The sequence below is a fragment of the Hibiscus syriacus genome, unplaced genomic scaffold (assembly GCF_006381635.1).
Source record: "Hibiscus syriacus cultivar Baekdansim isolate YM2019G1 unplaced genomic scaffold, ASM638163v2 tig00110987_pilon, whole genome shotgun sequence".
NCBI lineage: Eukaryota > Viridiplantae > Streptophyta > Magnoliopsida > Malvales > Malvaceae > Hibiscus > Hibiscus syriacus.
The window spans coordinates 565,594-588,290 of NW_024062941.1; the positions used below are offsets into that span (position 1 = coordinate 565,594).

At 33.2% G+C, this 22,697-nt stretch overlaps 2 protein-coding genes and 2 pseudogenes across 2 annotated transcripts; all 4 read left to right on the forward strand.

The window, feature by feature from the left end:
- The first annotated feature begins 321 nt into the window (after positions 1–321).
- Positions 322–3,583, forward strand: LOC120148803 (receptor-like cytosolic serine/threonine-protein kinase RBK2). The gene is made up of 9 exons (XM_039161812.1): positions 322–706; positions 1,347–1,468; positions 1,560–1,964; positions 2,125–2,376; positions 2,468–2,622; positions 2,712–2,791; positions 2,878–3,013; positions 3,094–3,243; positions 3,373–3,583. Exons 1-9 carry the CDS (start codon positions 672–674, stop codon positions 3,502–3,504), a joined length of 1,467 nt encoding a protein of 488 aa, XP_039017743.1. The 5' UTR covers positions 322–671; the 3' UTR covers positions 3,505–3,583.
- A 512-nt stretch (positions 3,584–4,095) lies between these two features.
- LOC120148804 lies at positions 4,096–6,569 on the forward strand (annotated as a pseudogene).
- On the forward strand, positions 6,355–9,233 carry LOC120148805 (chorismate mutase 1, chloroplastic-like). Its single transcript, XM_039161813.1, has 4 exons — positions 6,355–6,379; positions 7,335–7,397; positions 7,977–8,120; positions 9,058–9,233. The coding sequence occupies exons 2-4, from the start codon at positions 7,341–7,343 to the stop codon at positions 9,130–9,132; spliced, it is 276 nt and encodes a 91-aa protein (XP_039017744.1). The 5' UTR covers positions 6,355–6,379; positions 7,335–7,340; the 3' UTR covers positions 9,133–9,233.
- A 9,382-nt stretch (positions 9,234–18,615) lies between these two features.
- Positions 18,616–22,448, forward strand: LOC120148777 (annotated as a pseudogene).
- Positions 22,449–22,697: the final 249 nt, after the last annotated feature.

The window sequence follows — 22,697 nt, forward strand, 5'->3', positions numbered from 1 at the left end:
CATATCCTTATAGAAACTAAATTAATAATTTTTTAAATATATTTTTTAAGGAGACTAACGAAGAAAATGTCTTTGCATTTCCCTATTAAGGATCATAATTTCTTGTGAGTTTGGCAGTAAGAATTGTATCACTATAAGTGTTGTACATTGTATGGATAAGAAGCAAAGAAGTAAACAAGAGTAAGATGAGTATTTCTCGTGAGAAAATTCAAAGTTTACGAGAACAAAAGCTTAAAGAAGCAGAAAGTGGAAAAACATAAACAAACATGGTGGTTTCTCCCATGTGTCAAAGACCCAAACTTGTTCTTGGAAGAGAGTCCCAGACGTGCTTTCTTACAAGCCTTAAACATTCCTTAAGATTTGCTAATCATAGGGTCAAATCTATTCTCCTTTTCACTTACTTTATTATTTTAAAAATAAATTTCTGCTAAAAAAAGGGATGGGTTATGAAAGAAGAAATGGGAGAAAGCCTACTTTTAGGCACAAGGAGATTATCTGTCAAAAAACAAAATTTATATGGATATTAGAGAAAGCTCAGAGAATAATGGCAACCCTCTACTCCATTTCTTATTTTTCTCATCATTCTCTCTTTCCCTCTCTCTATCTTTGTCAAAATTTGCATATTCTTTTGGCTTCACAGGTCTCCCTGGTTTGATCATCTTTGAAAAGCCATGGAGGATGCAATGGAAGCTTCTGATAATACAAGGTACTTTGTATATGCATCCTGTTAGTTTCTTGTTCTGTTTGCTTTCCATGTGTTTGTGTTTGTGTTTTTTTTTTTTTTCAGCATTGGGTTTTTACTTTTTTATAAATTTTTTAATGATCTTTTGAATTTCTGGCCTTGAGGCTCTTATGTTTCCAATGAATTTGTAAGATTCATCTGTTTATGCCTTGTTGATTTCAAATCTCTATTACATACAATGTGTGCGTGTATATATATATGTATCTTGGCTGCATTGGATTTGTTCTTCACAATCACAATGCTTAAAAGGGACTAGGAGAAACTCGTATGTTGCTAATTATGCCATCTTGAAAACATTTACTGCAAAGGACTAGGAGACGACGAATTTGTCTTACTCAGACTCGGATATGCATATGCATTCAACATTGATATGTTCATTTTCTAAAACAGTTTTTCCATGTTTTTGGAAGGATCTATCTTCATCTTAGATTTATATTTCCATAATCTATGTTCATCTCCGAAGCATTCTTAACTGATAATTTGTTGTCACAGTTTATACTCATTGCCATGCTGCTTTTTGTTTATTTCTTTCAATATTGTTTCATACTGCCTTTTCCCCCTCTCTATATCTTTGATAATTTCATCGGTTTTTCGCCTCTTGTAGTGGTGAACAAGCCATTGAAGGAAAAAGTTCCAATAAAACTACTGACAAGAAGAAATGGGAGCCTCTTCGTTTTATGAGGAATTTTCATCGAAGCGGTTTCTCCGACTCAGTTTCAACTCTTGGTATTCAATCATCCATATCTGTGTTCTTCAGAGTTGATATGGTTGAGAGACTTCAATAATTATTCTAATATTAGATCCTATATAATGTTAGACTTGGATTCTTTACAAGCCGAAGTGAAGACAATTGATGCAGCATCTCTGAACGCCGAGTCTCAGGATTGCTCAACAAGTAATGCGGAATCAATAGAACCTAGAACTGATGCATCAGAAGAACCTGCAGAATCTGAGACATCAGAGTCTGAAAGCCAATCGAGTTTGGCTAGTCTTGTTCAATTGCGTGGCTTCTTTCGTTTACTGAAAAAAGGACCCGGAATCCCTTCTCAAGTCTTGCCTCCTCTAATGGCTAAGGGCGCTATAAAAAAGGGCAAAAAAGGTGGAGACGACACGGTTCAACCACTAGATTCGACTTTGGATGCAGAACTAAGCTGTTTTAAATCTTCCTGGAAGAACTTTTCGCTCTCGGAGCTTGAGGAAGCAACCAATAAGTTCAACCCTGGTATATTTCCTCCTACTTGATCATTATTTTTTTTGAAAAAAAGTTTTGATCTGATTATAATATCGAATTTCCATTTGGAAAAAAAAATAATGTTCCTATGACATTCTCTTAATGGCCTGCTAGGCTGACAAAAATTCATGTTGCCATTGTTTTTGAGAAGGCAATTTGATAGGAAAAGGGGGGTATGCAGAAGTTTACAAAGGGCGATTGACAACCGGAAAGTATGTTGCGATTAAGCGGCTTATGAAAGGTTCACTGGAAGAGATGACAATTGATTTCTTGTCTGAGCTTGGAATTATAGTTCATGTTGACCATCCCAACATTGCTAAAATGATCGGCTATGGTGTTGAAGGGGGAATGTTCCTTGTTTTTCAATTGTCCCCCTATGGAAGCCTGGCATCGATACTATACGGTTTGTTTTCCGCAAAGCCTATTAAGTTTGATTTCTTCACAAGTTGATATACAAAATTTTAGCAGTTCAATTTGTTGCGGTTCATATACAGGCCCTAGGGAGCAACTGAATTGGAGTCTCAGATTTAAGATCGCCATAGGGACTGCTGAAGGCCTTGCCTATCTTCACGAAGGCTGCCAACGGAGAATTATCCATAAAGATATCAAGGCGGCAAACATACTGCTTTCAGAGAATTTTGATGCTCAGGTAAAACTTGAACTCAAGCTCGAAATTTTGTAGAATTGCAGATAAAAGTTCTTGCTTAAGATGTTCCTTTGCTTATGGTTGGATTTCAGATTTCAGATTTTGGCCTTTCAAAGTGGTTACCTGATCAATGGACCCATCATACCGTCTCTAAAGTCGAAGGCACATTCGGGTCCATAGTTTAAAACTTCACTTGGTTTCTGTAAATCTAAAAGTTCTTTCATTGTATGTGAATAATCCGAATTCATGTCATTGCAGTTACCTTCCTCCCGAGTGTTTCATGCACGGCATAGTCGATGAAAAAACGGATGTCTATGCTTTCGGTGTATTGCTGTTTGAGCTCATCACAGGGAGGCAAGCCGTCGATAGTTCACACCGGAGTCTTGTTATTTGGGTGGGTTTGGCATACCGAAAAGTGAATTAAAACTCGTATCAATACCCACTTCTTGAGTAATCCAATTGTTCAACTTGCAGACAAAACCATTGATAGCAGAAAATAAAATCAATGAGCTGGTCGATCCATTGCTTGGGAATGACTACGACATGGACCAATTAAAAAATTGCATCACAACAGGTTCGATGTGTATAAATCAGTCGGCGATAGATCGACCCCAAATGAGCCAGGCATGTCCTTTTTCATCACAAGTTACTTGCAATCCAGAGTACAACTTCAGATCTTTTATGAATGTAATTTAGGAACCGGAAGAACAATGTTCTAATATGGAATGATTCAACTGTTGCATTTCACTGCAGGCTTTAGCCATTCTTAAAGGTGATCTTAGCTGCCTCGAGACGCTGAAAGAATGCTCCACTCATCGGAGGACGTACTCCGAAGAGATCTTTGATGCAGAAGAATATAACTCAACCAAGTGTTTGAATGATTGAAATAGTCAGATTGACCATGTTTCATAGTTTTTTTTTTTATCTTGAATTCTGATTCTTCTACAATAATGCTTTTGTAAATTTCTTGTAGCTCAAGTTCTATTTTCCATGAAATTAACGAAGTTTGGAAGAAGGGAAAAGGTTCCTTCTGAAAATGTAATATAATAATATAAACACATGTTTATGAATTTGACACAGACAATTTATGTTATATTAATATATATTTCAGTCAACAGATAAATATTCATCTCAGATGAACATCAATTTTTTAATAGAAAATGATAATTTTGAAATATATAAATAATCAGATTATCATTTTATATTTTTAATAGTCGAAGACTCAATAAAACATCTTCTTATAGTCGGGTATCATTTTATAATTTTTTTAATAATTAAGGTATTTAATAAAGTAATATCTAATAATCGGATATTATTTGTGTACTTTACTCGTACTAGCAATATACTCTAGATTATAGCAAGTTTTCGCAACGACACCGTTTAGTTCCAAAGATGTAAAATAATCAGGTGGAGCATAATCAGGGTAGCTCCCTGCTTATTACACCATATTACAGTAACGGGTAACTCGGTCAGACTCGGATCAGCAACTTCCATCATTTTTCTTTCTTTCCCAAGAAAAATTTGTGAGTTCTTTCCCGGAAAATATCTTTCTTTCTCCTTACCTTTCGATCCAAGGTTCAACAGTTAATGGCTTCTGCAAGGAATTATCCTCTGCAATTCCTGATACTGTTCTTAATCGCTTCAATCTTGTACCAATCATGTGATTCCTTCTTAACCCCTCAAAGCTCCATTATCAATCCTTCTAAAGTTAAACAAGTTTCCTGGAAACCTAGGTCACTTTCTCTCTCTTGATCTCTTTTGAATTGGACCAAGTATTTACTAAAAGTTTGATTTTCTTTTTGATTTCTCTTCTTTTGCAGGGCTTTTGTCTTTGAAGGCTTCTTGACGGACCTGGAATGCGATCATTTGATCTCTCTAGTAAATTCATTTCCGACTTTTCATCATTATTTTTCAAAATTTGAATTCATTTAATGTTAGTTATTTTTTCCTTTTTTTGAACTATAGGCAAAATCAGAGCTAAAGAGATCTGCGGTTGCTGATAATGTTAGTGGAAAAAGCAGGCTTACCGAAGTCCGGACGAGCTCAGGATGTTTATTCCTAAGGAAAAGGTTCGCTCTTTATCCCACTCTCGTAGGTTATAGTTGTTGTTTTTTTCTCGATCTTATTTTCCCCAATTATTGAAGTCTAAGTTGTTGGCCTTGAAAGCTTTAAGCTGTACTACATGTTATAATGCCATGGATAATTTTATGCTTTAGGGTTGTTATATATAGGCTTGGCTTTTATGGTATATTATCCTATGTTACCCGAACTCTTCATTTTCTCTTAAATATGTGTCTTACACTTGTGCTCGCCTGTTCAGCATATATAGGGCATTGGGATGATTTATGATTGTCCGATGTATGTAAAAACTTGGAAAAAGGTTGAGAATATACATTCCACATTCATTTTAGAGTCCAGGAAACTAGGGTATATCTTGATGAGAAAAATATATTAATAATGGTCCAAAGAGTTTGATCTGATAATACTTAATAGTATAGTCAGTCCACTCCCCAACCAAGATGCACCTGTAACATTGCAATGGTTTTGCATTTGATTATTGGATATTTGAACCTACTGATGGTCTTTACATTTTCTTCTTCCTTTTTCTTTTGTAGGATCCTATTGTTTCTGGTATAGAGGACAAGATTTCGACATGGACATTTCTTCCAAAAGGTTCTTATACCAAATGCACAAGAAGACTTTGGCCAAGCTTCTCTCTCTTGATCGTAACCTTTTATTATATTTTAATTGAGGGGTCTACCAAGACCATGTTACTTTGTTCGTCGTGACATTAGATGTCAGTATTTCTTGCAAACCACAATGATAGGTCATGGGATTTTGACATATATGTTAAAAGTAGTCAAGGTTTAAGGTTGCAATTAAACAAGTAATTTGGTTTGATTATGTTACTGTGATTGCACCCATTAATTTGAATGCATGTAACCTTCCTTATCTAAAGATAAGTTACTTAACTAGTAAGTATGAAGTGGGATGAAGGCATGATGTTAAATGTCATACATTAAGATAAAAGGAGTTACTTCTGCACATTTCTACTTGTTTGGGAACTATATATCTGGATTGCTAATTTATGCTATTGGAATTTGATTTTTATGTTTCATAACCTGTCAGTATACCAATATCGAAATCAATGTTATCATCCTAGAGCTTCATGCTACTCTTTGGCTGTTAAATCTCCTGTGTATACATTAATATAAATTAAATACATAATTATTTGAGGGTTGGAAGAATAAAAAACAGCAATTGTAGTTAAATTAAGGAAGCACATAATAACATGAATTCAGTTTTTCTCATTTACAGAAAATGGGGAAGACATACAGGTGTTGAGATATGAGTTTGGGCAGAAAATACGATCCTCACTATGATTACTTTTCTGACAAGGTGAATATTGCTAGAGGCGGACACCGCATTGCAGCTGTATTGATGTATCTTACAAATGTGACCAAAGGTGGTTGCCCAGGCAGTCCCCATGCTGGTTGCCCAGTGATTGAAGGTGATAAATGGTCCGCAACAAAATGGATTCATGCTGATTCATTTAGCAAGAATTTGGATGTTGGTGGCAACTGCACGGATTTGAACGAGAGTTGTGAGAGATGGGCTGCTCTTGGCGAGTGTACCAAGAACCGAGAATATATGATCGGAACTGCAGAGCTTCCTGGCTATTGTAAGAGAAGCTGCAATGTATGTTAAAAGGCAAACTACATGCTTTCATGATAGTGTATCTGTTGCTGCATTTTCTGTGGTGGGTTATTTATTGTTTTTTTCTTTTGGGATTATAAATTTACGTTCGTATGCTACAGTTTCACACATGCAGTTGAAATACATGTATTTTAATGCTTTGCACTTAGCTTGGTTAACATATCCCTTGGGAATTTTCCAATTTTGTCATGCATAATCTTTATAGATTGCTAATGTTTCACTTTCAGCTTAAATCTGAAGTTTTTCTACATTGTACTCATGCTTTAAAATAGCAATAGATGGATGTAAACTTTCTTCAACCATGGAATTTTTTTTTCCTTTTAGTAATGTTGTTGGCTAAAACGTGAGTATTGTTTGTATTATGATCCTAGAGAGGAGTCATGGATTCCATATCAGCTATGTGTTAGAGTTGGTATTGATATATAAGTGTTTCACTGTACCTTTAGGCCCCGTTTGGTTCATGGAATATTTCATTCCTGGGAGTAATCTTTTTTTCCGGGTTAAAGATACCCACGTTTGGATGGCCACATTCCCAAATGAGGGTAAAAACTGATTACCAACAGTGGTATCTTTTTCCTGTTTTACTGGGAATGTTAATCCCCGTCTCCCTTAGGTATTTGTTTATTCCCGTCCCCTTTCTCTGAAATACCCTTCTCCCCGCTTGCAAAACAAAATCTTCTTCTTCTTCGATTGAGCTGTCCATTACTGCTTTGGTTCCCGTTTTCATTTCCTAGTCTGGGTTTCTTTGGTTCCCGTTTTCATTTCCCTCGGTGGCTTCGTTTCTCATTTCATTTTCCACAGAGAGCTTCAAGTAATGTTCTTTGCACTAGGCCTAGTAAAATCTCAGTTCATCAACGAACTCATCAAAAAATCCGTTCAACAAGCTCGGCCCGAAACATGTGTTCTTTTAGAAATGTGTGATTCTCACAGTTGGCCTTCGAGCCACTCCCAATACATGTTCTTTTTCACCGTTTACTTCACTCTCTTGACTTGCAAAGGGATTGATGGGATTTGCAAAGCCATGGCGACCAAGAGCAGCTGATTCAATAGCAACACATTGGGTATGGAACAATTTTGTCATTCTTTTCAGTTTTATGTTCAAGCTCTTTATCTATATGTGGAATTTTCCTTGAATCTTTTAGGCATTCAATTATAATACGGATCGAACATTTTTTCTCTTTTGTACTAATAGATTACAGATGTTGGGGTTCGAATTCTGAATTCGTTTTTCTCTTTTTTTTCTTCTTCCATGTTTTTTTTAATTTTTTGTTTTGATTTGATTTTTGGGCTTTAAATAACAGTTATAGAATTGAAATTTCCAAGTAATCTGTTCTTTTTTGAGTGATGATTCAGTGAATGATTGCTTTTTCTTATCTGTGAGTGATGATTCAGTTTGATTCCGTTTTCTTATCATCACGATAATATAACACTTGAATTGTTATGGAGAGGATTGCTTTTTTGATATTTTATTATCCTGTGCGGCAGTCTATTCCAAAAATTTAATCCTCTGCGCATGATCTTTATCTGCCACTCTTCATAATATTTGTAAATTTGTGGACATTCGGATTTTTTTCTTACTGTGGGGAATAAGTTTTTAAGTTTTAACTTCACATTGGAGCCGTTTTCTGTCAATCAAACAGGTACTACATCCCATTGCTGATTCAATAAACATAAATAACCAAGTGTGGGAAATGTACTTCAGAAATCTTATTCCGAGACTAGTGAAGAAAGGAGATGATGGCAACTGTGGATCTACTGCCTTTTGTGACACCATATGTTTGCAGGTAAATATTTTACTAGTCTGTAGGTTGGAAACTAGTCAAAGCATATTTAATATGTTTTTTTCCCATTGAAGAGGTCCCGTGCGTTTCCAATTTAGTTATATGCCTTCAACTAAAATGGTGATTTATCGGTAGTAGTAAACCTCGTCAATTCTTATTTCCTCTATCCCTTTTTAAGTACTTTTAGTTTAGATTTAGTACTACAAGATGTCTATTGATGTTGTTTTCCAAACTCTAGCTAGCAAAATCTAAATCAGAACTTGAGTAAATTTTGAAAGAGGTAGTTCATTGTTTTGGTATTCGAATGGGGTTGAGCCGTTCTAAATGCTGTTAAACTGTGGTTACCAGGTACTTGGTAATGTTGTTTCTTTCCTTCGGTTTGCTTGAATTTGACAGTTACTCAGTATGCCAATTCACTTGCTGAAAGAGTCTTATTGGTCCATTACAGGCTATATAAGGCACTAATTCATGGGAGTTGGATGGTAACATAATCTTTTAGTAAGATTATGTCCCTTACTGTAGGAAGTTACACCATTTGTATTTTCTAAAGTGTGTACCAAATTTCGGGAAATCGATGATAACTTAGTGATGGTTCGTTTCATTTGATCCACGTATAGAACTGGATTTTGCAACAAGTATCTGCATTGTTTTTCTAATGTATGTCCATACTTTGTATTCTAACATATGCAATGTGAACCATGTATGTTACTATTTGGTTACCTTTATTGATCTCACTCAAAATCTCGAAAGAGTGAGTGTTGGTTGTACAAGGTTTTCATTGCAAATTTGCAAAACATCTGTTGTTCGTTTCGGGAACTCTCGGATTCTTAAACATATGTATTACTGCAGGCACTTTCAAAGAGAATTCATTCAATTTTTATGTTATTTTCGCTTCATTTTCCTTGAAAGATAACTTGGTGCTTGTTTATCTAACTTGAAGGCTGAAGCCCTTGTTCGAAGCATGTTCGACTGCAGAATGTATAACCGAAGTGGTAAAAAGAGTCCCGAAGATTGATTTATACAATATGGAAGGGGAAGTTTTGGATAATATCGTAGGACAGGTTGAATTCAAACAAGTTGAGTCTGCATACCCTTCAAGGCCAAAGAGCATAATTTTCGAGAATTTGTCTTAAAATATAAAATTATAGACAATATAATTTTTAGTGTTATATTTTTTTACTTATTTGAATTATGTTTTTGTAATATAAATTCATGAGATAAATAATAATGATAAAGTATGCAGAATTAAGTATAAATATAAAAGATAAATAAATAAATAAATTATTGTATATAGAATATATAATAAATATTATATCTTAGATAACAAAAGTAATTTACATATTTTTATTATTATGAATATCTATGAAGAATTTTCACAATATAAATATTTTTTACATAAATTATGTAAAATTTAATATTAATTAAAATATCTTAAATTATAAACATTTTTATTTACATCTTTTTATTATTATGAATATCTTAGTTAAATGTTGATGTAAAATTTTAATATATTTTTACATAAATTATTTAAAATTTAATATTAATTAAAATTAAAATAATATATGATATATTTAAATACTTAAGTAATATATTATCAACAAATAAAATTTTTATATAAATAATTTTTATTTAAATATTTAGAATTTCACTTGTTAAAAATATAGAACAATGACAATTTAGTAAAATATACATTTCAGTAATCTTTTATTCCTTCAACCAAACACTGTAATCTTACATTCCTACCAAACCAACCAAACACAGTAATGTAACATTCTCAGTAATCTTATACTTTGGTAATCTTTTATTCTTACTGATAATCTTACATTTCGTGAATCAAACACACTCTTAAAGCATAGGACACAACGGGACGAATCAAGAAGCTGACAGTACTTTAATTTGTAAGTTATTGTTGACTGTGATATTTAGCATCAAAGCTGGCTTTGGGTTCTAGCAACATGTCAATGAAGACGGTAGGTGTCACATCCCAGAATCGAGGTTAGTTGTTGAAAGTATGAAATTCTGATAAAGTACCGAAAGGATTATCGTAGATTAGTCGATTATTAACTTTGAAAATAATCATTACCGAAAAAGGAAAGGTAATAAGGGTAAGAAATACTTGGAAAATGTTTTCGGATTAGTTAGGATAAAAATCAGACTTTAAAGTAGGGATTAAATTGAAAAGAAATTGCAAAATTAGTTTTAATTGTGAGCATGGACTAAATTATAAAGTAGGCAAAAGGGGTATCTTTACGGAACAATTAAATCAGTTTTTAAAACAAGTGAATTTTTGGACCAAAAACAATTGGAGTTGTTACTTTTTCATTTCCATTTTCTCTATATCTGATAGTTCTGTCAATTTCTCTTAATTTTCTCTTAAACGCCCAAAATCATCATAAAATCACCCACACCTTGGAACCTCTTCAATATGTCTCAATTTCTACCATTTTATTCCTTTTTTTCAACTTTTTAAATTCTTGTTTTTGAAGATATCCTCCTAAATTTGATTTTTAAAACTCAATTCCAAGTAATTGTGTTCTTTTGATTTGATATTTAATCCATCTTAAGTTTTAAAATTTATTTTTAATCTTTAAATTGAGACCTCATGTTTTTCATTTAAGATTTTCTTAAAAAAACTTGACTTTTAATGGCGATTTTTTTTGTTTCAACAGGTTTTTGTTGATTTTAAAATATTTTTAGTGAGTTCTTAATGTGAAAAAGAGGATTAAAACATTAAATCCACTCATACTAATCAGATCTGTAGAAAACGAAAGGGATTTTATAAAGAAAATAAAGTTTCTTTGTTATAGTAAAATCTGAGATTAGGATTTAACCTTGGGTTACAAACACTCTTAAAGTTATTTAGATGTGATTAATTAGTAAATCAAATCAGAGAAATGAGTTTAGTTAGGTTTTCATCAAAATAGACATAGAAGAGTTGGTAAGAGAATGTCACTGTGTGTAGGTGTTTTAAGCATTTGTTTAACATTTGTTTGCTGTTTAAATGAGGTCTACTGAGTGATTCTTAATTGTGATTGAAGAAACAGAGAAAGTTGGAATATCGAAGTCAAAAGACAAAGGGAAAGCTAAAGTCCATTAGTTCTCGATAAGAAAAACGAAAGAGTGGTTGTCTCTTTGCTTTTGGTTGGGAGGGCATATAAGCTCCATTTTATAATGTTTTAAAAGCGAATAATGGTTGATGTACAATTGGCTTGATAAGAAGGTAAATGCACATGGTTGTTAGTTCTGGTGTGTTGTTTGAGTAGATGATGATGATGATATGATGTGTGACAAATTCACATGTAATAGTTGGAGTACGACACATGAACATGATAGGTGATGAACTTGGTTAAACATCAACACACGAATACGTTAGTGCATATGTAATCGTTGGATATAGTTGGTATGTCATAAGATTTTCTCATATATGTATTAGATCATAGGTTGACCAAGTCTTCTAGGAGTTTCATGATGCATGATTCATATATGGTGTTAGGAGGTGTTAGCTTAGCTACACTATTTGGAGTTATTTGGCACATGAACATACATAAACTAGAGCTTAGATTCAAACAAGAAACCAAGCCTTGACTTATACAAGCACAAGGGCAGGTAAGAAATCTATGTATCCTCTTAAGTCCATAAATTTTACTTGGGCTATTTGAAGATTATTTCTGTATAAGTATGCTTACATGATGGTTTTAACTAAAAGCAATATGAAATAAATATGGTAGAATATATATGATAGGATAAATGAACATATTTTGTAACATAGACCATAGGTGTTGATTCATCCATATGGTAAATGGTCCGGCTTGCATGATGGTTGAAGTGGCTTAACATGAACAATGCACTTATGAGTTGTTTGTAGCTTATTATTTGTATGTTTTTCCCTTGAGCGCAAATTAAATTTTTGTAAGCTTGCCATGTGGCGTTTCATGCGTAGGTAATTAGAGGTTAAAGGAGCTAAGAGATATGTGGCTTACTTACCGAAATTGCAATAAGTATCTTTACTTCCTAAATGATGTGGCATAAGGGTAACATGAAAAGGACAGTGTAATATGGTCTATTTGGTACATTTGAATTGTTTGGTACTTTTGGAACATGGTTTTGCAAGATTGTGATGTGGATGCCTTATTTGAAATATCAGAGAAAAAAAGGCAATAAATATATAGAGGGCAGTAAATTAGAGTTTTATTTGTTTCCTCTATTAAATTAGTATCTTTCTTTTATAACTTTAGTCTTGCTAGTCAAGATCCTATATGTTAGAGATCTTTATTTTATTTCCGTTAGGATTATTTCCTTCCTATTAAAGACTGCCAATATTGAATAAAGAAGACAAGCAATTACTCTATTAAGAAAAATTTTATTTGTAGAAGGGGTTCTGTCAACGACGAATCTGCCTCTCTGATTAACCATAGGTCAAAGTATAAATTCTTCCATGTCTAGACCCGTGACTATATCCTACTCTAAGGCTCATAACAGATTGATGAATGAGTATGATATTTTGGTGATTATGCTAATTTTGAAAATATTATGTTTCTCTTGATTTGGAAAAGTTTAAAATGATAGGTAAACACAATATCTTACATTTTAGCCTATAAATATGTAACAACTTGTAAATAATTTCTAGAACAGATGCGTAAAAATTCTCAGTTGATACCTCTCCTCTCCAATAGGTTGTGGATTTAATACTCATTAGGAGCAAAATTCCCCTCCCCGCCCTTAAGTAGAAATTGTTAAAAAAGATATATAATAATCTCCCTCAAGTTGGATTATAAATATTAATCATGATCAACTTGTTACATAGATAATCAATTTGGATCCTATTGAGAGCTTTTCTAAAATATCTTTTTATTTCCGGTTTTCATATAATCAAACAATAAATCAATTTGGATCTAAAAGCTTTTCGGAAAATATCTTTTTATTTTTCAGTTTTCATAAAATCAACAATAATTAGCCATGTTGATGTTTTCAAATATAAAATGATAATCAACTTTAATGTGTTTAGTTTGTCCACGAAAGACTTGATTAGGAATGACGTGAAGTGTAATTTAATTATCACACCATAACTTTGTAGGAATTGAAGCTGTATTTCCTATTTCATTAAAAAGTTATTATACTCGTGATTTCATACATAAACTTGGTCATAATTTTATCATTCTGAACTTGATCGTGAAATCATATTATGTTTCTTACTCTTCCATGAAATCATATTATGTTTCTTACTCTTCCATGAAATCAAGTTTCATCTAATAATTGAAAAAATAATCGATTAACTGAATAATTTTAATATATTATTTATATTAAATCATATCACTTGATTATTGATTAATAGACTTATTAATTTTTGGTTTAAAGTTACATTCTTTCAATCATATATATATATATATATATATATATATATATATATATTAGTTTTTCAACAATTCTCTTCAACAAAGGTCAAGTCTCTTCATCAAATGATAGTAATCTTTCATCAAATGGTCGTAACTTTATAATTCATTTCCTCGTCACTATATAAAGACTAGTTGAGACACAATTTAGGAAAAGGAAAAGACTTCGAAAATTCTTTTTAAAATCATTTTTTTAGTGATTGAGAAATGTAAGATTATGTTCGACTGGTCATTGTTGTTGTGTTTATTGTTGTGGTCGTTTTTTGTTGTATCCTGAGAGGCTGATGTCTAACTTTACTCAAAGAACTAAGGAGAGGATGAATATGTCTTAAGAAATCTATTCATACTAGCTTCAACATCTTCGCACATCCAATTTCATGTCTATGTACGAGTAAACAATTTCATTTATATATTTTAATTTTGTATTTACTTTACTCCATTTGATTCAATAATAATATTTATTTGGTTTAATGAAAAAAATAAGTGTCCAAACTATATTTTTTGTTAAGTTTATGTGCCTAAAGGATTTTTTGCTCAAATTAGTGTCTAACGTTTTCTTCGTTACACTTTTAAGTGCTTGCGTCGTAACGGTCGTTAAACTTGATAGTTATCTGACACGTTACATTTATAATCTTTTAAAAAATTATTTTAAAAAATATATATTTGAAAAACATTTTTAAAAAAAATCCCCCTACACACCTCGTCCCCCACCTCGCGCAACCAGCCACTAGGGGTGCAAAAAGTTGACACGGCCTATAAAACTGACTGAAATTGGCTAGAGTCAAAACTATTTTTGACATGCGTTGTGGCGATCTGAAACCGACTCGAGTCGAAACTGGTGTTGACCTGAACCCGAGTTGGACCTGGAAATTGTGGATCTGGTGTAATGCCCCAAATGTTGAATTAGGGACTTTATTGAAAGGATTTAAGATCTGAGAATCTATTTGATTAATTGATAAAAGATGAGAATGAATTGGGAAGAATAATTTAAAATAAATTGTAGTAATTGAGGATTAAAAGGACATTTTGGTCAATTGGAGTTGGATGAATTTAAATTTCATTTCTTTTAAGGTATTAAAGTATAGAGTAAGGGGAAAAGGGGAGTAAATTTGGTCAACTCCTTTCCTTCTTCTTTCCCGTGCATACTCTCCTCCATAGCTCAAAGGAAGTTTCAGTTTACTAGTTTATTTCTTCATTTTTGGTTGGGTTTTGAAGCATTGAGTATACTAGAAGCTTAAGGAAGGATTAAAGGGGATCAAAACTAAGTTATGGATGAGATAATAGAGATTGAAGGAAATGGGTGTTTGAGTGATATGTTAAAATATGAGTGTTTATGGATGTTTACTGGTAGATTTGGCTTGTCAAAGAGGTAAATGAGAGATTAGAAACATTGAATAGGATTAAGAACACATTAGGAAAAGTGGTGTGATTCTTAGAATTGATTGTTTTTGGAAGATTTTAGATGTTTTAAGAGACTAAATGAAGGAATGTTAGTATGGATAGTTAAAGAAGAGTTTAATAGCCTTGTATGATGTATTTATAACGAAAGTTAACCCCATTTGGGTGATAATCGGGTTGAAAACTAGTAATTCTGGGTAAGGGTATCGGTACTGATAAAACAGTACCGATACTACAGGCTAAAAATAGGATGAAATTGCTATGTAGTATTGATATTGATTCAATCAGTATCGATGCCGAAGGGGGAGTATTGATACCGAAGGGAAGGTATCGATACCATTTTGAAACAGAATGAAAAAATGGTATCGATACCATAGAAGAGTATCGGTACCATAGTATAGTAGTATCGATACCACTGTAAGGGTATTGATATTATGGAGTCAGAAATGTTAAACATAGGTTGATATTGTTATAGAAAGTTAATGATATGTCCTTTTGAATATTGTTTAAGTATAATGGTTAGAAAATATACTAACATTGGGTATGGTACATGTTTTAAATGGATGCTTGAGTAGATTGAAACCAAGCTCTCGAGACTAGCAAAACTAAGGGCAAAGACAAAGTACTGGAGTAATCAACCTTACTTTTTGGATACATAGCGGGAAAAGCTATGTGAGTGCATTTATCATGTTCATTAGGAATTATATATAAATTTTGTTAAAACATATGTTGTAATGGTATATCAGTACTAAGTGTACTATAGGCACTATGTGTGCAATTCCACATAATTCATCATGAGTTGATGAATAGCCGTACAGGCACTATGTGTGCAATTCCACGGAATTCATTATGAGTTGATGACTGCCCGTACATGCACTATGTGTGCAATTCCACGGAATTTATCATGAGTTGATGAATATCCGTACAGGCACTATGTGTGTAATTCCACGAAATTCACCATGAGTTGATGAATAGCCGTACAGGCACTATGTGTGCAATTTCACAGAATTCATCATGAGTTGATGAATTACCGTATAGGCACTACTTGTGCATTCTAATAAATGAACATGAATAGAAAGTGGGTAAATGACCATATTAACACTAATGGTGCAAAGTTATAAGGTTTATAATGAAGTGTAAAGTGTTGCTCGATAATAGAACTGTTACGTTATGTTTATGGGTCGTTGCTTGGTGTTAGCAAATAAGATGGAGGAGGAAACTGATAGACAATGTGATGGGTGCATGCTGCCTGTCTCAACTAATTTGTTTTATTATTGTTCGGAAACTGATAGACAATGTGATGTGTTTTAATTCTAATGTCATTTTGGGATCTGTTAAACACTTATTGTAACTCGGACACTCTAATCGTAAGTATCCTCTCCCCAACTTTTAGCTCAACATTTTCTTCCACCAAATACAATATGAAGCAATGCCTAGTGCAATTGTGATTTATGGTTTGGTATATGATTTGATTCCAATGTCATTTTGAGATTTGTTTGACTTATTTGGGTTTGAATGATTTGATTTCAGTGTTACTTTGAGGCTTTTTGTGATTTATTTGAGTTTATATAATTTTATTTTATGTTGCTTTATGAATTGACATATTAGAAAAGTAAGAATTAAATATTATTTAAGCTATTCTTATCTAAAAAGTATGAGTTCTACAATTTTTTTAAATTAATTTTGTAATATTAATTTATTGAAGTCTGAATTTTAATATTTTGATATAATAAATAAATATAAATTTATTTTTGAATTTAATCAAATATTGTCAAAACAATTCAAAGTCTACAAAATTTGAATTTGAACAAAATGACTTTGATATATTTTAACAATTGATTTGATTTATATATTTAATTTCAAAATTTATTTTATAAAAATACTATTAATATTTTATTAAATATTTAGAAAATTTTAAAACTCAAAAATATGTATTATAGATTGTTTTCTTGTTAATTTTAGGTAATCGTTAAATAAGTCGAGTTGACTGATGGGTAAAACATGACAACTTGAAATTGGTTTTGTAATTTGGGTTGTTGGGTTAATAATTTGGTTGAGAGGTGGTTCGGTTGTTGTGGTTAAGGATGGCACGGCATTCAAATCCAACAAGTTTTGATCTAATTTGATTTTATTGTGTCCAGTTTTTTCTTTAAATATAGTATTGAGTATGAGTTTGGGTTAGGTAGAGTCAAGTTTTTTTTATTGGATGTGTTCGAGTCTGGTTGAGTTTAAGTTTAGGGTGAAAATACCTGACTCGACCCGACCCAAAAAATAATGTAATTATATCTTATATACTTAGAGATAATTGTAATAATACCTCTCGATATTATTTATTTTTTCAATTAGATCTTATTTTTATCGAATAATATTAATATTTTTTATAAATATATTTGTTTGGGATCGTGTTTGGTTTGATTCAAATTTTATCTAAAAAAGATGAGTCAAATTTGGATCAGGTGAAGTCACCCTAAACTCGGATCGAGTTGAGTTGAATTCAAGTTTTAACTAAAAAAGACGGGTTAGATTCGGATCAAGTAAAGTCACCCTAAACTCGGATCAGACCAGGTTTCAAGTAGATGATGTATATTTTTTGGATGGCTTAATTAGAAAATAAGTGTTAAAACTATATTGTTTTTCTCAAATAGATGCCCAAATTTTTTTACGATTCTTCTAGGTTCTTAACATTATAAACGTTACCACTTTAGGTGTCTCGGCTGTTACAACCGTTAAAATATTTCGTTATCTGACATGTGTCATATTTATAAAGTTTTGAAACTTTCATTTTTAATAGAAAATTTAAAAATATTATTATATTTATAAAAAAAAAGCCCAGATTCTCTAAAATTACTACAAGACCCAACCTCTAACCCCCCCCCCCCCCCAAACAAATGCCTTGCCGCCTTATCATATCCCTTGCAGCCAACGCCCTTGCGGGCTAGCTGGGAGATGAAATAATTGGGAAATGAAGCACCATAACAACTGCAGCTGTACGTTTACACATTTATAAAAGGTTAAACAACCAATTTTCTTTGTATTAATGTATAACAAGATAGATTCATGAAATGTCAGAGATACAAAGGCGTAGTTGTATGCGACCTTTGAAGTAAAGAAAATGCATAATTATGTGGGAAATCGATCCTCACCTGCTTCTTTCTTCTCCATTTACAAGGACTTTTCCGTGAAAATTTTGGATTTTCCATCTATTGCTCACCTCCAAGGACTTCTTTTATTGTCACGTCAGCCATTTTGACCGTGTCAAAACCTTCTTAATTGGTGAAAATGGTTGATTAAGAGTCAATTCCATACCTTGATTGTATTTCCTTGAACATTACCATCAATCACTATAGACACCCCTCGATCATGATTGAATGGGGGTTGAAACCTTCTACAATTCATACCCAATCTCTTTTTATTCATGATCAACTATCTCTCACAAAAAAACATTCGCCAATAATCGTCCTCTTGCCGGCCGCGACTCTCTGCCAAAATTATAAAGGATGAACCGTCTCAACCGTCAAGATCAATTTATTCCTATCAACATTTGGTGCGGTGAGCGTTGACAAACCTCACGACCGAGATAATAAATCGAGATCTCTCCCAAAAATTCTTAAACAAACATCCTCACCCTTAAGCCTTCTTCTAAAAACTTACGTTAGACGCTAGTTATTATCGACTGACAATTGTAGATTCAAGCCACAAAATTTGCATGCATGAGTGATTCATTAACAAAAAACGAAGGGAACAATCACAAAGCTTTGCTCATATATATTCCTCTTCTTATGAGTGTTGCAAGGTCGGTGCAACGTCATTGATCCTGAAACCTACTGAACTTGTTCGTTAAGAGACCACCACTATTGATGCCAGGAACACCTTGAACAAAAATAGCATCAAAATATAAACAGGGTGTAAGAGGGAGTTTTCATCATGAAATGTCACATTAACATCGTAGAACTCTACATCAGTGTCGTGATAATCAACATTCGATTTTGTTGGTTAAATAATCAAATTAACTTTTTTTCTCAGTTAATTTAAGAGACATTGAGTTGAAAAAAAACTCCTAAACAATTAAAGAATTCAAATACTATTAAAATTAAATTTTATTTAATCCAACGCGATGAAGTTATTGTTTAATAAATTTTATTATAATAATGGAAAAGGAAACAAAAACAAATGGGGCCTCAATTTCAGAGCGTTATTACTGGGCGTAATGGAACGAGCTTGAGACAAGCCCAACATCTGAGTCATTAACTCTGGTCATAGTTAATCTTATTTTTAAGTTTGGGTAAACTATGTATTTAATACTTAAACTATCAGTTTTGGTTTAATACTTAAACTTTTAATTTTTTTCAAAACTATGTATAACGTTTAATATTTGTTTCAGTTTAGTATCCACTGTTAAAAACTTAATGCGTTTAGTACCTAAACTATCAATTTTGATCCATTAGTACATAGACTTTCAAATTTTTAGGTACTGAAACGAACCAAAACTGATAGTTTATGTACTAAATGTGTAGTTTACTCTTAAATTTATTGCTCTACCCTTGCTTCCCTTTCTCTTATATCTCTCCCTTGTATTATCCCTCCCTTGTATTATCCCTCCAAAAATTCGCAAACAAAAAAATTCTCTTTGCTTCCCTTTCTCTTATATCTCTCCCTTGTATTATCCCTCCAAAAATTGGCAAACAAAAAAATTCTCTTTTTTTCATATTTTGTTTTCTTCCTTTTAATACTTAAACTTTTAATTTTCAAAATCATATATAACGTTTTATTTTTATTTCATCGAGGTACTAAAACAAAACAATAAGTATGATTTGAAAAAAAAAATTAGATACTAAAACCAATTAAAACTAATTGTTTAAGTACTAAACACTTAATTTACCCTAATTTTATTGATCTAGCTTTGCCTTTCACTTATATCTCTCCCAAATGTATTATCCCTCTAAGAATTGGTAAACAGAAAAATCCTCTCTTTTTTCATATTTTGTTTGGTATCCGCTGCGCTAGGGTTTTATCTATTGTTCAAGGAATGGGGAGGCAACGGAACCGGAGCAGAAGCTAGGTATTTATATCTCTGGCCCCATTCATTCATTCTTATTGACACTGATTTTATTTAACTGTGACTTTGTTTAGTGTTTTATTTAATCGAATTATTTTCTCATGAGTACGTGTTAGAAGAGGGGAAATTTGAAAATTTAGTTATATTTTAACGGCTTTTTAACTGAAATTTGTGTAGGAGGAAGTTTCCTCATTGAGAAATAGATTTAGGAAAGTTATGTTTTTTTTCCCGCAGGCCAGAAGATCTTAGGGTTCCGTTTGAGCGGTATGGTCCGGTGAAGGATGTTTATCTGCCAAAAAATTATTACACAGGGTACGCCATTGCTCGGCTCCTATATCCTTATGTCTGTGTTTGTTGTTTGATGTTTCAGCGTCCAATTTTGGTTGTTTCTTTTTTGACGTTTGTACTGCTTTGTGTAGAACTTAATAAGATTATGATGTCCTTTGCCGAAATTGGTTTTCTATCCGTTTGATGGCCTGCTGATATTTTGTTTTTAGTACCGATAAAGGTATCCAACTTGTTAACTATACTTAGTAATTATTTGAATATGTAGGGAGCCACGGGGCTTTGTCTTTGTGAAGTTTGGGTATGGTGAAGATGCAGCTGAAGCAAAACAATGAATGAACCGTCAAGTTATTGGCGGATGTGAGATAAGAATTGTTTTCGCTGAGGAGAATAGGAAAACTCCCCAAGAAATGCGTGTGACTACCCGTGTGAGGTGCCAAGGAACATTTTTCTTTTGTATATTCCCCTGGTTATTTTCTTTCTTCTCCACATCAAAATAAAATACTGATGTAATCAATTATTGTTTATTCTTTCTTTTGTTTAAAGTGGTCGAGACAGGGGAAGCAGGAGAACACCACCTAGGTCCCCTAGACGCCGATATCGCTGTCAGTAAAAAAATTATGCTTCTTTCGTTTATCTCAACTTTTTAATAGATCCCATTACTAGGTAATGGCTTTGGAGGACAATTCTCTGTTTTAAAGTGAAATCAATTATTGCTTGTGGTCACAGCTTACTCTCGCTCACCATCACCTGCTAGGCATGATTCAAGGTTTGAATTTTTTACTTATCATATTTTTTTATGCGCTATTTTTAATGTGTAATAAATGGCTCTTCTTCTTGTTGCATGACTCAACTCATTTTCATATGTAATGGCATAAAATGTCGACTATGAATTTCTATTGTTCTTACTTTCGATTCGAATCATAGCTGTCAGTTAGACATAATGCAATACCCTTCTGTGAATATATGCTGTGGTGGCCTTGTTTATGCAGATAGTAAAGTGAAAAGAGATTCCTAAAGACTTCTGGATTAATAAAGATTAAAGAGATCATAAAGTGGACATCTTGATTTTCTATCAAAGCTTCTCCATAATTATTATCCATAATCCCATCTTCACCAGATATTGACCACAAATTGCATGCGGTCTTGTTTTTTGACTTTCGGTTTATGAGGAGTGCTGCCGTTGAATGAACTGACCAGCTAAAATGTTTGTGAGATGATTAGTATCCCAAGCATATCTTATCTTTTTCTTTTGCATATGAGCTTCTAATTTGTGTTTTCCTTTTTCTTCTTTGCATGAGAAAATTTGTTAAGTTTGATGTCTTCTTTTCATATACTATCCAGTTAAGAAAGAAATTAGAGCTTATATTTGGTCAATGAAAGAACCATCTTCAAACTAAGGAAGCCAATCAAAGTATTTACTGGTAGAGATTTGATGGCATTGTACAAGAAAAAGATAATATGAGGTTTAGAAAGTCGGGGCAAAGAGAGCTATGAAGTTGTCAGATTCTGATCAACAAGTACAACATTATAAAGCCTAATTCTCAGTTTTTTTTGGATCCAAGTGTTATATTTTTGTTCAGGAATACTGGAAATGTGCAGGTAAAGGTCTATATTTTAATCCGTTGATTTGTGTGAGGATTCTAGTAAAAATTGCATTGGAAGAAGGTTTGCCTTGGGAAGAATAGAAGAAATACACCTTTTATGCCTGCCTTTTGATTTTGTTATGTGAACTGAAATATCTGTTTGCCTTGGTAGTTATTGTATGTGTTAATTATTAGTTTCTCACATATTCTGCTTTCGCCTGACACTGGAGCTAGGGATCAGAGAGGGAGAGATTACATCGCTCCCCCAGGCAGTCTAGATCAATTTCACAGGACCGTGCAGTGAGGGATGACTATCAGTCTCCCAGTCGGGCCAGATCCATGTCAAGGGATCGCGGGGCAAAAGATGATTATCGCTCTCCCAGACGACCTAGATCTGTTTCACGGTCTCTTTCTCCACATTCTCCACATGGTGACAGGGAATACAGAACCAAGCAGAGGTCCCCAAGTCCAAGGGAGAATGGTTAGAGTCAACATGATTTGAGAGATCATGTGCGCCGCAGCCCAAAGAGTCCAAGGCTTGTCAATCGCAGTCCTTCAAGGTCTCGTTCACGATCCTAGAGGTAGGTGCTTTCCGAAATTCTGACGTAGTTCTTAAAGGCCTTTACCTAAAGGCCTTACATGATTTGATACTTCCAACCTGAGTTCTGTGCAACTATTGAAGCTAGGATTTGTATGCTTTTGTTTCTGCAGTCCTCGCTAGCAGCTTTGCAAATGATGACACCTTCTCATGGTGTCTTGCACGTGGTTACTACTGGAAACTGTAAGTGTGCTTGTCTGGTGCTTTATATTTCCATACAATTAGTACTATGAGATAGTGTGGGTAGATTATGGGCATGTTCAACGT

What these genes read in the sequence shown, in the direction of transcription:
- LOC120148805 (XM_039161813.1), top strand. Translation starts at nt 7,341, where the DNA reads ATGGGATTTGCAAAGCCATGGCGACCAAGAGCAGCTGATTCAATAGCA. An exon ending in ATTCAATAGCAACACATTGG is followed by an intron (nt 7,398 to 7,976) that starts GTATGGAACAAT and finishes TCAATCAAACAG; the next exon opens with GTACTACATCCCATTGCTGA. An exon ending in GTGACACCATATGTTTGCAG is followed by an intron (nt 8,121 to 9,057) that starts GTAAATATTTTA and finishes TCTAACTTGAAG; the next exon opens with GCTGAAGCCCTTGTTCGAAG.
- LOC120148803 (XM_039161812.1), top strand. Translation starts at nt 672, where the DNA reads ATGGAGGATGCAATGGAAGCTTCTGATAATACAAG. An exon ending in AACCAATAAGTTCAACCCTG is followed by an intron (nt 1,965 to 2,124) that starts GTATATTTCCTC and finishes GTTTTTGAGAAG; the next exon opens with GCAATTTGATAGGAAAAGGG. An exon ending in CAGAGAATTTTGATGCTCAG is followed by an intron (nt 2,623 to 2,711) that starts GTAAAACTTGAA and finishes GTTGGATTTCAG; the next exon opens with ATTTCAGATTTTGGCCTTTC.